The sequence below is a fragment of the Xenia sp. Carnegie-2017 genome, unplaced genomic scaffold (assembly GCF_021976095.1).
Source record: "Xenia sp. Carnegie-2017 unplaced genomic scaffold, XeniaSp_v1 HiC_scaffold_21, whole genome shotgun sequence".
NCBI lineage: Eukaryota > Metazoa > Cnidaria > Anthozoa > Malacalcyonacea > Xeniidae > Xenia > Xenia sp. Carnegie-2017.
The window spans coordinates 5,893,600-5,907,984 of NW_025813484.1; the positions used below are offsets into that span (position 1 = coordinate 5,893,600).

At 36.4% G+C, this 14,385-nt stretch overlaps 1 protein-coding gene across 2 annotated transcripts in view; it reads right to left on the reverse strand.

Annotated features, from left to right (window-relative positions):
* Nucleotides 1-14,385, reverse strand: part of LOC124443562 (protein ELYS-like) — a 29,329-nt gene that overhangs the window by 745 nt on the left and 14,199 nt on the right. The window contains exons 14-28 of one of the 2 annotated variants that reach the window (XM_046994031.1): nucleotides 9,598-9,723; nucleotides 9,211-9,298; nucleotides 8,782-8,871; nucleotides 7,604-7,741; nucleotides 6,930-6,979; nucleotides 6,664-6,718; nucleotides 6,056-6,080; nucleotides 5,551-5,625; nucleotides 5,212-5,332; nucleotides 4,077-4,133; nucleotides 3,890-3,946; nucleotides 2,506-2,598; nucleotides 1,514-1,604; nucleotides 743-869; nucleotides 16-82 (exon numbers count right to left, since the gene is read on the reverse strand). In XM_046994031.1, the coding sequence (XP_046849987.1) occupies nucleotides 832-869; nucleotides 1,514-1,604; nucleotides 2,506-2,598; nucleotides 3,890-3,946; nucleotides 4,077-4,133; nucleotides 5,212-5,332; nucleotides 5,551-5,625; nucleotides 6,056-6,080; nucleotides 6,664-6,718; nucleotides 6,930-6,979; nucleotides 7,604-7,741; nucleotides 8,782-8,871; nucleotides 9,211-9,298; nucleotides 9,598-9,723 (1,104 nt within the window). In that variant the 3' untranslated portion in view covers nucleotides 16-82; nucleotides 743-831. Of the gene's footprint in view, nucleotides 1-15; nucleotides 83-742; nucleotides 870-1,185; nucleotides 1,605-2,505; nucleotides 2,599-3,889; nucleotides 3,947-4,076; nucleotides 4,134-5,211; nucleotides 5,333-5,550; nucleotides 5,626-6,055; nucleotides 6,081-6,663; nucleotides 6,719-6,929; nucleotides 6,980-7,603; nucleotides 7,742-8,781; nucleotides 8,872-9,210; nucleotides 9,299-9,597; nucleotides 9,724-14,385 lie in introns of those variants that run through there. The other variant, XM_046994029.1, reaches the window with a different exon arrangement.

Below are 14,385 nucleotides of genomic sequence, written 5' to 3' on the forward strand. Positions count from 1 at the left end.
TGTTAGCGTACTTACATTCATGACATCCCATAAAGAAATAGTGCAGGAGCTCTTCTCTTCTAACTGGGTCACGACATTCGCGCTGAAAAGATAAGCAAAGTGACGCTAACAATGAAATTGTGTTTTTCACTTTTCTTCAATCAGAAATTCCCTTTAATGGATATATTTATTAACGTTCATCAAATAAACAAAGTATATCGCGTGCGCTGGTTAGTCTATAGCTGTGTTTGCATTAGCCTGTGCAAAACAGATCTGAGCTCAACCAATCAAATCAATGAATCAATCAAAGAGAATTTGCAAAACAATCATGATTTAAATTTTTGTTTCGCATTATTATTTTATAAAAGAAATAAAAGATCTTTTCTTGTTTGAACTGGCTAATGCAAGCCTCGGAGCTCTCGAGGAAATGCAATACGCGAACTTCAGTCTCGGGCTTGCACTGGTCAGCTCTCGAGTTCTCCTAAAGGTCTCCTCGGTTTTTAGCCTGTGCAAACACGGTAAACATCATTTTTCTTAACTAACGGCAAGGTTATTTCGGCAAGTTTAGCAAAAATACGATACATTGATACATTATCTAACTGAATAAAGCTTGATTTTATCGTTTTCCAAATTCATCATCAAGATAATGAACGAGTCAAGTTTACTGCCATCAAAACGAGTCTCACATTTCAAAGTAGCTAGTCACGAGTATCACACCATTCCACCGACGGTAATCTGAATTTATTGAGAAGGCTGTTCGTACCTGAAATTGAAACGCCTCGAAAATTAGACCATTCTTTATCAAAACAGACAGATGAAGTCCGACATCCGCTGAAGATATCATCGCAGGCTTCACTGAATTAATGAACAGAAGTGCCTTTTGCTTTCACCTTGAAAATGAATAAATACCTACATCAGTTGGAAATCATGAGCCAATGTTAAAATCGATAGCAAATGAGTCGCGAGGAAATTAACATCACAGATACTAAAAGGCCAAATATTAACATCACAGATACTGTTGGATTTAAAACGTTCCGTTTCTTCAAATTGAATATGAAAATATGACAATCATAGTTTATTGAGCTCATGTGATGTCAGATGGAGAGAGAACGGACATTGGCCACCTAACTCTCGTATGCACAAGATCAAAGAGAACTTCTCTGGCTAGTAACGCGAAATTCGGTAATTAGTTAGATTAATTTAGTCTTTTTTGGTATTTTCTAGAATTTATTTGTATTTCATTAAGTCGAACAGTTCCTAATAAAGAGTTTTACGCTTCTCGAAGTATCCGAAACTCGTTAGAGAGTTGCAGAGCTATAGGTCGACCTCTACAGACTTAACTGTCATATGGGAGTCAACGGAAAGGAAAGCAAATTGCTACTTACATGCGGCGATGATTGCCATGAGAAATGTTTAAAGTTCAATAGTTCGATCGCATGCATGAATCAAGAAACAAACACAAAACATTTCACGAAAAAGACCTAAAACTTTGCATGGATGTTCAACACTAAGCAACCAAGAGACAATCGTTTACCTTGCTCCAAAAACAAACGAACGATGTGAGAGTTTTGCCAAGGGGCCAAGTTTAGTTGATCGGCAGATGCGATAAGGTCTTTCAACGCATTCTAAAAATAGAAAAGAAAGATATTTTCACCGTAAATATATAATAATATTTGACTCTGAAGATGACTACCGCTAAGGTTGTCGAAACGTCAGTCAACAACAACAAAAACAGTCCTTCTCAGGACTATACCAACCTGGACGATCTACATTTACAAACATGTACAGACAACTTATGTTGCCACCAACTGTACAGGAACTTCATGTTTGTTCTCGCTATAGCACGACCAGTTGTTTTTGTCTAGCTACGCCACTGTTTAGCAATAGTTGCCAAAATAGCACAACGAAATTCACGGCAATGTAATCTCACATGTGGTAAAATGTTAAGTATGTAAATCATGTTTCATTATACGTGTCATTCCTGACACTCGCGTGTGAAACGTTCCAAGAAAAATTTTTATATGATGTATATCATATGGTCCACCAATATCGACCAATCATAAGGCGTGTTTCGTATGGTACTTCAATATCGACCAATCATAGGGCGTATTTTATAGTTACCACTTCAGACAGGTTCGTATTGTCTAGATCGATGAACAGATGATCGATGAAGGTGAACCTTCTATTATAGTTAGTGAAGATAAATATTGGAGCCCTGAAAAGTTCTCTGTTTCGTGCAAGAATTTTACTACTTCAAATTTTGGACAAGACAAGTGTTCTGAGCTGTGAATATTTGTACACATTGATTGCGCAAGAAGCTCCCATATGTTTAAAACACAGCGACAAAATGAAGTCAAAAACGAAACACAAATTTACGCAACAATACACGTTCTCCATTAATTGTTTAACGGAATGAATTGAAAATTATGTAATGAACGTGTTGTTTTATACGTTATATGTAAATGACAAATTATTTTCAATGAAGATGATTTCGTGAAAGCAGATATAGCTAAATTTTCTACATACATCAAAGTCTTTGTGATCCAAGCACCAAAATCCATGAAAAAGCTTGACTAGAACCGGTTGAAGTCCAAAGGCAGCAGCAAATTTATCCGCAACCTTAATGAACAACACGGTAAGCACGTAAACTAACAATAATAACACAAATAATATTGCATATAATAAAACAGTTTTTGAAAAAAACATGTGCGCAAGATTGGTTGAATGCTCGTTCATTGCGAAGGAAAGTTAAAAACAAAAATAAAAACAACATGATCTTTTTATTGTTGCTCCTAAAAGACTATTTCATGAAGGAAACAGAAAACATATTTACTTGTTCCATGAGAATTATGGAAAAACTTGTGAAAGTTTGAGAGAATTCGAGATCCCACAGAATTTCTCATTTCTTGCCAAACATTTCCACGTGTTTATATAACGTGAAATGTTTTCTATGTCTTAATTGTAATATAACATATATTTTCGTCACTAACGTTATCGATATTTGATATATACTCTAATAAAATATGATATACTAACATAAAACTAATTACAAAATAAAATATTTTTAAAATGATGAGAAGTACTTATTATGAGGTGCCAAATGCGTCAATATTTCAAATCACACGATTTATCATTATAGGCAAATTAAAACTTGGTCGTATGAACAAAAATCGCCATAATTAATGGGGATTATTGAAAAAAAGAATAAGATCTAGGGCTGAGATGATAGTAGTCGCTTCGATCAGATCATTGATTGTTGTATATACAGTGCATAACAGCAGAACGTACTCGGTAATTCTCGGGTGCACGGCGAAACATGCAAAATCATCTGATGCAAGTCAAAATCGATTCAACTCTTCAAATAAATATATGCAACATGCAAAATATTGTCTAATTTCGAAAGCCCTGTTGTTTTGGGCAAAAAAAAAGAACAGAAGAAGACAGAACGTTTTGCTTACACGACGAAGCTCCAGTAAAAATTTTATGAAGTTTGCTGTTAAAAATATCATCAAGATTGATAGAATAAATTTCATCAAGTTTTCAATAATTGTAGTAATTTTTTCTTAATACGACAAAGTTTCAAATTGCCTGATAATATTTCGTGCGAGTCGAAATATTGACGCACTTGGCACTTAATAACTATGAATGAAGAGTCAATGACATTAATTAGTTTTGATCAGAGGCGAAACCAGACCGCTAATAGGGGAGGGGAGGGTGTATATTCATAAAATCAGTTATACTCTATTGATTTCTTTTTAAAAGAAGGCAGCAGAGCACAACTGAATATATGAATATACACCCTCCAAATTAACGTTCCAGTTTCGCCCCTGATTTTGACAAAATCTTACACATTGTTAATCAATGCTTTAAAGCAAATCCAGTAAGGTTCAGTCAATAACACGTCACAAACCTTTTTCGTTCGAAATTGCGGATTTAACGAGCATAGATCGAGCAAAGCATAATATATCTTCGTCGTGAATCAAGAATTGTTTGACGTTCATATGTTTTTAAAATATTTTTTTGAAAGAAAACGTTAAAAATGGCGTACGCTTTTCATGCAACAGCCCCGTCCACTCACAAAGAACAAAAAAGGATACAATACAAATCTTTGAAGTTGGATTAATTTTCTCCTGCAGAATCAAACTACACAAAGCCTACAAGATACAGAAATCAAGTAAATAAATAGTAAGATAAATTGTAGAATTAAGTTCAAAGCATAAAATTGCATGAATATAATTTGAAAGCTATTTCCCCCCTACCAACATAAAATCTTCTCGCAAACATAAGTGACAAATGTGGACGTTTATTTCGGGGGTGAATATTCTGAGTGGTGTAGGGGATGCACATCCCACAAAAAATCTTTAGCGTCCCCTCCCATAAACATTTTCATTACGCAAAGTTCACTGATTTGTGTGCCTAAAAATCTACAATAGCCCAAGGCTTGGCAACTTTAGCTAGGACAGGGATGCATCTCCTTGGAAAATCTGCTTCTCTCCAGGCAAATGAGCATTGATCCGCCCGCCACTGATGTATTTTATTGCTTTTGGAAAGCAATAAAATTTGTAACGAGGAAGCCAGACCATTCCTTTGCATTAAATTAAAGCTGAAAGATCCTTACAGACCACCACATCAATTTAATTCGCAGATAAATCCACTTCAATCAGTTTACAATTCGACTTCAAATTTGATGTGTGTTCCTAATTCGCGAGAAAACACATCAAATTCGAAGTCAAATTGTAAACTTTTAACTTGGACAACTTAGATTTGTTTACAACCGCTGAGATACGAGAGGGAAATGACACCAGAGAAATGATTAAAAAAAACTCCCTCGGAGAAACGATCTATACCTTGTACTACATTGTAAAATATTCAAAATCATGACACAAAGCGGAACAAGCCAGATATGCGAATTAGCTGTTACATTGCCTGCAATCGACTGAAAACCAGTGAACTGTAATATTAACTGGAACGCTAACAGAACCGTCATCTTTGAAGCCAATACTGATATACTGATGCTTCTTTTTCTGAATTTCCATAGTATCATTTTATAAAATTAACAACGATATACATAAAATACAGTAGCACAAAAGGCCATGATAAATTATATCTCACGAGATTATGTAATATACCTAAAAACGCAGATAAAAGGTTGGCTGGCTTAAAAATGGTCTGTAGCCCCAATATTGGAGATAGCGTTCCAGTTAATGTTACAGTTCACTGCTGAAAACCTACATGCAAGTTTGGCGAAGGGTACAAATCCGGCCAGCGGTTTCCAGATGTCCACAGACTTTCGTCCATATTCTCGCATACTGTCGATAAAATGCGGTCAATCATCAGACTTCCTAAAGAATCACTAAATAAAAAAAAAGACTTTATGAATTTTAGGACAGAAATTCTTTCAGCAACACACGTCAATAAGTAAATATCATTTGAATCATATTTTATCCTGTAGTAAACTGACGTACAGAGATATAAGCCATGAACGAGAAGACAACGAACAAAAAATATTTAGGCAATAGTTCGACAGAAATATTAAAATTGTCTTCGGTGAAAATAGGCAATCCAGCCTACCTATCACACTGTTTCAACTCCTTTCTTCGGGTGGCGTACTCCCGCAAAAGAGCATCGCCCGGATAGTACTGGGAACTAAATAAACATTATAAAAATCAGAAAATGTATGACGTAAATGAAAGTAAAACTTTATTATGTGGTTATAAACGACGATTGATGCGCGAGAAAACTCTATGGAGTATAAGCTAATAATAATGAGGTAAAGGTTTACGAATGAAAGTTGAAAGTTATCAAAACCATAAATAGTTTGAGCTTGAAAGTGTATCGTACATGTTTGTAGATGAGAATCGTACATGTTTGAAGATGAGAATCGTCCATGTTATGTTGCAGTCCTGAGAAAGATTGTTTGTGTATAATATTGACAGTCCTTTCTTATGACTGCCCTGACGCTGATGATCCTCATGTACAAGTATGTTGAACCATCAATATTAACCAATGAAAAATTATTATTCTTGATTTGAATGCTATGAATTATTCACAGCATCGACAAACTAACTTAACTAACCTTAATTCTCCTTCTTCGTTATTGTCTACAGTAAAATTCACAAGAATTCCAATTATAATATACACTTATTATAAAAATTACTACGATACTTTTTGAAAAAAATCACATATAATATCGATGTTAGCCACAGTTTCTAAAAACGACAATAGCATTCAAACAAAAAGGATGCAGAAAACAAAAAAAAGCGGCGAAGCTGGCTTTGAGAATATTTACAACATATCTAAAACAAAAGAACTTGAATAAACCGTCTGAAAAAACAAATTTGCGAAGGGCTTGAGAAATGTTTTATATTGATATATTTCTATAATATTTCAGTTCGTTAAAGTGAATAATCAAACAATTATTGAACTCGGCTTTCGCATGATATCAAGAATAATTCAGACCTTGGTCAATGTCATCTGCTTCAGCTTCGCTTAGACAGATAGCTAACATTGATCTCGGTCTAAATTATTTTTGATATCATGCTCAACCCCATCTAATAATTGTTTGATATTCGAAAACGCAGTTCTTAAGTGGAATTATAAGCACTTTATGAAAATTCCGTTAAAATAGTCAATTTAAACCAGGGAATCATATATTGGAAAAATTTCAGTTACATAAATACTCACCAAACAGCTCAGGTAAAAGTCTTTGTTTTACAAAGAACAACACGACCCGAAGATACTGCAAAAGTCAAGAATAGAGATGGAATCTTATAACTTAACTGTTGACAAGCCAAAAAAACTGTAACAAACAAGGCGGTCAAGGGACTCAAGGCTTATGTGGTCGGCTAAGATTTTGGCCTACTCTAAATTCTGAATCAACCACAATGTAAACGTACTTTCACTTTCTTAATTTCAGAGTTTTAATTACAGTATTTACGAATTTTGACTACCTGGTTTAATAGAAAGCACACAGTATGCTGTGACTCAAGTTCCTTTACACCTGCGGAAAAATATTCAATAAACTGTTAACACAAACACAGGTATAACATATTTGAAAGGATAATTGAAAAGTAGAAGAGAGAAAGCATTGGTTTGATACTATTTTATCACATCGATCTCGTTTGATGTTAAAGCACTTATTGATGTTATCTATTTTTGTCTTGAAATTTGTCGGCTTACATTCGTGCCGACTTCGTCTCAAAAAGTTAAGTTTATAAATCATTCGCAGCATATGCTCGGTTATGTAGTCCCATGGGTCTTTGCATTATTACCCTCACATACGTCACAAACGTTTGAGTCGTCGCATAAATTATATAGTACTTTATTCAAGCTCACACGAACGGCTTGCCACTCTGTTCTGATACAATCACTTACAAAATTTTCATCCCTTATAGTAGATAAAACTACAAGCAAAATTTACGAAAGATACACAACCAAGCAGTAAATAAAACATTTCGCGATAGCCTGTCACATAAGATGTTTGCGAATAGCAATTACAAAGTTAATTAAGAAGTAGAATTTATGCGACAGCTCAATATTGCATATTTTCTTTCAATATTGCACAAACACATATGAGAAGAACGGGTCTATGACCTGGGCTCGGCTATGTAATGGTTTCTCAAACCTTGTTCCGTTGTTAGCGCGGCAGAAGACAAAGTTTCAAAGATATCAACGAGATTATTCAGCTGTACACTGTAATGATCCAAGATGGCGACAAGTTGATTATCCACAAATATACCCGTACCATCAAACAAAGGTACACCTGGAAAAAAGACCTTTTACAGTTGTTGCTTTTTTAACTAGAACAATGAGCGTCGCTTTCCGTAAATTCGTAAATAAAAGATGCGAATTCGTTTGAGTAAGGTTGCTTGAATTATCAATTATCAGGTAAAAAACTTCTTGAGCCGAAGAGATATGAAAGCAAACGTACTCCGAATATCATCATCTTGTAAACATTCAACTTATGTGATCATTTAGTAAAGGCCATGATACACAGCACAACACAACACATACATTTTTCAACTTATATCAGTTGTATAACGCAAGCATGATGAACTAAATTCGCCACATCACTTTTCTACTTGTGATCATATTCCAAAATAAAACTTAACACAGTCTTCATTATAAAAATCCTAATTTCTTGCTTTTGAGGCGTTTTATATACGTTTCAAGAAGCGTCCACTGAACTCCGGTTTTAAAGCTTCTAAAGAACAGGTCATTTTCCTTAATCTCTTCATCTACTTGTATTAGTAAAATTTCAACTTTCTTTTCTTTGCTCACTTCATTTCCCTGTGACAACTATTTAAGGATCATGCTTGTTTGCATATAATCGCTTGGCTTGATAATGACTTTGAAATAAGTTCACAATTTTGCTCATAAATTCTCTCTCTTGTTAATATAACTTGAATCTTCAGTTTACAAGAAGACGTTTTTGGAATATGTTTTTTATCACGTAAAATGACATTAAACACTGCGAAATTTCCCGCGTTTTGTCTTTAATGGAACCCCTCATCGTCTTACGCACAGGGGTGGATTTAGAGATGAAGTGCCGCGAGTGGCGGGGTGCAAAATTCGCAACGAAATATTAATATACCAACCAATTAAGCAAAAAACAACTGTCGAACTACACATTTTCTGCGGTCTCAAGTTGAACCCACAAAGTCTGACATGTGAATGACATAACGACACCCACAAAGGAGCAACCAAAATCTGATCCAAAGTAGACTGACCAAACGATTCCTTATAAAAGATAGAGTAGCCCCCCCTTACAAAATCATCGCGGATCTGTCCCTTCTTACGTACACAACTGATCCAGGTGATGCTTCATTTGGATCACTTGATCCCAGGCCCACTCCAAGATGACACGTAAATTGCATCCAGCGTACGTGATATCTGTAAAGATATGTGTGAGGTGAGGAAAGCTTATCATGATTCGTAAATTTTCCACTGTAATTAAAATAAAATTAAGTTATGGTGGAATACATACAATATGAAACCATGTTTTGCAAGAAACCGCGGGGGTGGGATGATGTGGTGTGGGGTCGAGGCGGTGAGGGGTGTGGTGGTGAGAAATTATATCAACGCAAAACTATAATACAACGAAACTGAAACACGCATTTACAAATTCTTCGTGTATTTTGTCTAAGTGGTCGATTCTCGCAATAAATCGTCAGAGAGTAACATTGATTATGAACATGCTGAATTTTTTATCTGAAATAAGTTTTCACTTACTATCTTCGCCAAGTTCTTGAATACAAGATATAATAAACGAGGTCAGATTGTGCTCCAAAGCGACGGACAACAGGCCTTCAACTTGAAACTGAAGAGATGAGACAAATGTCAATCTTCACGGTTGTTCAAGACATGGTATTTGACAGTATATGAGTTATTTCGACATGATTGAGACTAACAGCGCGTTAATGAAGTGTCAAATCAAAGCAATACAAAGATTGTCTTCTTTAGGATAATATTTCTTCATTTTATTTCTTCGTTTATTTTCAGAAAAAAATCCAAATCAACATAAAAGTGAGGTATTTTTGCAGTTTTATCCGTAAGAGTGGACCATTGATTCGTATTTAAATTCCTTTAGCCAAACAAGACGCGGTAAGCTGTACTCACCGTCTTTTCCTGAGCACGAGAGAAGTCGAAGTTCTTCGGCATCAAACTGGCTGTCCAACATCTATGGAAATATTCGTAGGCATCGTTCAAAGCGTTGATCCCTTCTCTCTTTAGATCATTCAAAACCTTCGAAATGAAGAAAGAAAACAAGATTGACCAAATGGCTAAAGGTTAGAAATAACAACTAGACAACAATGTCGAGTCTTCTATGAGTTGATAGTTGATGAGAGTGAAGTCCACCAAATCAACTATCGCATTATGGAAATCGAGAGCGAGTAATCTGGTGGTTTTACTAAAATCATGCTAAGGTTCAGAGAAAAGGGTTTCTAGAATTCTTCCTCATTTGTTGTTTTATGTAATTGTTAAGTTTGACATTGTCTATATTAAAAAAAAAAACGACTCTTGCTCATTGCATGATTTGGCTATTTTAATTGAATTTTGTTAATTTTACCTTTAAATATCGTATTTACCATTAAATACATTGTACTTAATGGTAACTTTGGGGTTTTTCTCTAGAATTACCTTTTGAAGTAATTACAAATACTATATTGCCTTTTATGGTCAGAAACCTGAGTACAACACAACACGGCAGGGTCAACAGCCATTTGGCTACTCGCTATCTATCCAAAATTAAATAGCGAGTACAGTAGCCAATCAAATTAAAGCATTTGCAATATAATAATAGTATTATACTACTAATGTTTGATAGATTTGAAGGGAGGAGACTACTACTTGTTGAAAAGCAATCAAACTTTGAAACGACAATGGTTGCGATTAACAACAACAAGCTGAATGACGATAAAATATGAAAAATGAAAAACACTGGACAACAACCAGAGTAAAAACAAATTTCAAATCGAATTTCACATTGCATAAATTTTTTCGATCAATCTTTGAACAAAGTTTTTGCTTTTATGTTGAAACATTTCTTAATTCATTCCTTGTTTTACAGTTTATTATTCTAAATTTCAAAGTTTACAGCATACACCGTATAAGCGCAAACAAACAACTTTCGTGTAAACAAACAATTTACACGTATCAAAGTGTGAGTTCAACCCTGGTTAGGTGTAAAACGTACCAAAGTGTGAGTTCAACCCTGGTTAGGTGTAAAACGTACCAAAGTGTGAGTTCAACCCTGGTTAGGTGTAAAACGTACCAAAGTGTGAGTTCAAACCTGGTTAGGTGTAAAACGTACCAAAGTGTGAGTTCAACCCTGGTTAGGTGTAAAATGTACCAAAGTGTGAGTTCAACCCTGGTTAGGTGTAAAACGTACCAAAGTGTGAGTTCAACCTTGGTTAGGTGTAAAACGTACCAAAGTGTGAGTTCAACAGTGGTTAGGTGTAAAACGTACCAAAGTGTGAGTTCAACCCTGGTTAGGTGTAAAATGTACCAAAGTGTGAGTTCAACCCTGGTTAGGTGTAAAACGTACCAAAGTGTGAGTTCAACCTTGGTTAGGTGTAAAACGTACCAAAGTGTGAGTTCAACCTTGGTTAGGTGTAAAACGCACCAAAGTGTGAGTTCAACCCTGGTTAGGTGTAAAATGTACAAAAGTGTGAGTTCAACCCTGGTTAGGTGTAAAACGTACCAAAGTGTGAGTTCAACCTTGGTTAGGTGTAAAACGTACCAAAGTGTGAGTTCAAACCTGGATAGGTGTAAAACGTACCAAAGTGTGAGTTCAACCCTGGATAGGTGTAAAACGTACCAAAGTGTGAGTTCAAACCTGGTTAGGTGTAAAACGTACCAAAGTGTGAGTTCAACCCTGGTTAGGTGTAAAACGTACCAAAGTGTGAGTTCAACCCTGGTTAGGTGTAAAACGTACCAAAGTGTGAGTCCAGCCCTGGTTAGGTGTAAAATGTACCAAAGTGTGAGTTCAACCTTGGTTAGGTGTAAAACGTACCAAAGTGTGAGTTCAACCTTGGTTAGGTGTAAAACGTACCAAAGTGTGAGTTCAACCTTGGTTAGGTGTAAAACGCACCAAAGTGTGAGTTCAACCCTGGTTAGGTGTAAAATGTACCAAAGTGTGAGTTCAACCCTGGTTAGGTGTAAAACGTACCAAAGTGTGAGTTCAACCCTGGTTAGGTGTAAAACGTACCAAAGTGTGAGTTCAACCCTGGTTAGGTGTAAAACGTTCCAAAGTGTGAGTTCAACCCTGGTTAGGTGTAAAACGTACCAGAGTGTGAGTTCAATCCTGGTTAGGTGTAAAACGTACCAAAGTGTGAGTTCAACCCTGGTTAGGTGTAAAACGTGCTAAAGTGTGAGTTCAACTCTGGATAGTTGTAAAACGTGCCAAAGTGTGAGTTCAACCCTGGATAGGTGTAAAACGTACCAAAGTGTGAGTTCAACCCTGGTTAGGTGTAAAACGTACCAAAGTGTGAGTTCAACCCTGGTTAGGTGTAAAACGTGCCAAAGTGTGAGTTCAACCCTGGTTAGGTGTAAAACGCACCAAAGTGTGAGTTCAACCCTGGTTAGGTGTAAAACGTACCAGAGTGTGAGTTCAATCCTGGTTAGGTGTAAAACGTACCAAAGTGTGAGTTCAACCCTGGTTAGGTGTAAAACGTACTAAAGTGTGAGTTCAACTCTGGATAGTTGTAAAACGTGCCAAAGTGTGAGTTCAACCCTGGATAGGTGTAAAACGTACCAAAGTGTGAGTTCAACCCTGGATAGGTGTAAAACGTACCAAAGTGTGAGTTCAACCGTGGTTAGGTGTAAAACGTACCAAAGTGTGAGTTCAACCCTGGATAGGTGTAAAACGTGCCAAAGTGTGAGTTCAACACTGGATAGGTGTAAAACGTGCCAAAGTGTGAGTTCAACCCTGGATAGGTGTAAAACGTACCAAAGTGTGAGTTCAACCCTGGATAGGTGTAAAACGTACCAAAGTGTGAGTTCAACCCTGGATAGATGTAAAACGTACCAAAGTGTGAGTTCAACCCTGGTTAGGTGTAAAACGTGCCAAAGTGTGAGTTCAACCCTGGTTAGGTGTAAAACGTACCAAAGTGTGAGTTCAACTCTGGATAGTTGTAAAACGTGCCAAAGTGTGAGTTCAACCCTGGATAGGTGTAAAACGTACCAAAGTGTGAGTTCAACCCTGGATAGGTGTAAAACGTACCAAAGTGTGAGTTCAACCCTGGATAGTTGTAAAACGTACCAAAGTGTGAGTTCAACCCTGGTTAGGTGTAAAATGTACCAAAGTGTGAGTTCAACCCTGGTTGGGTGTAAAACGTACCAAAGTGTGAGTTCAACCCTGGTTAGGTGTAAAACGTACCAAAGTGTGAGTTCAACCCTGGTTAGGTGTAAAACGTGCCAAAGTGTGAGTTCAACCCTGGTTAGGTGTAAAACGTACCAAAGTGTGAGTTCAACCCTGGTTAGGTGTAAAACGTACCAAAGTGTGAGTTCAACCCTGGTTAGGTGTAAAACGTACCAAAGTGTGAGTTCAACCCTGGTTGGGTGTAAAACGCACCAAAGTGTGAGTTCAACCCTGGTTAGGTGTAAAACGTACCAAAGTGTGAGTTCAACCCTGGTTGGGTGTAAAACGTACCAAAGTGTGAGTTCAACCCTGGATAGGTGTAAAACGTACCAAAGTGTGAGTTCAACCCTGGATAGTTGTAAAACGTACCAAAGTGTGAGTTAAACCCTGGTTAGGTGTAAAACGTACCAAAGTGTGAGTTCAACCCTGGATAGGTATAAAACGTACCAAAGTGTGAGTTCAACCCTGGATAGGTGTAAAACGTGCCAAAGTGTGAGTTCAACCCTGGTTGGGTGTAAAACGTACCAAAGTGTGAGTTCAACCCTGGTTGGGTGTAAAACGTACCAAAGTGTGAGTTAAACCGTGGTTAGGTGTAAAACGTATATTTCACTAGTTTGGTGTGAATGGTATAATTTTCTTGTTTGGTGTAAATTTACGTGAAAGGTGTGTATCTACAACTTAGTATTTACACATACAGTGTCAATATAGACTGAAATTTGTGTTAACTCCCACCACTTTCTCACCATCCCGGTGCTTAAATCAATAGTTTTCTGGGCATCCCCAGTGGGAATACCTAAAACCCCGAGAATATTAGAGCTTGCGCAGCAGCTTTAACCGAAAATCGATATTTTTCAAGCGGAAATGTGTAATAGAACTATCAAAATGAAATTTGACGAGAAGCTTTTACTTGGTAAACTTTTTGTCGTACTCATATGCCATCTTTTTTTAAATTACACATGAATTGCTTCAAATAAACTTTCATTGAAATATGATTTTGTCGTGGCGATTTCCACACTTCGATTATGTATGGGCAGTATAGCGATGTAATTTAAACGCGTATATTATTCAATAGAATTGTAATTTAACTGTGTTAAATTTTAACACTTTTTGTGTTAATTCATCCAAACATAGCTTATAATAAAAATTGGTAGCCAATCCACAGGATAAATATTAGAACTTGATTATTTATAATGGTTAACTGAAATTAGCATTTAGAAGGATAAATATAACTAACTTTTGCGAAATCGTTCAAATTTTGTAATAATATCTTTACTTATAATATAAGTCAGTATTACTCAGACTATTTTACGCCTCTAAAAATACAACATTATTGCTGTTCCAGGTAAGTCAATGGAAATCCATTGAAGGGAAACCCCTCAAATGAGCGTAGTAATGGAACAAGAATATAGGGAGACCTTTATCACTAGTGATTTGTGAACATTGGGTGGTCAGGTAGGGATACTTAAAACACGGAAGCCATATTTCCTGGGGATGCCCAGAACACTAGTGATTTAAGTACGGGGATACCCAAAACACGGAGATAC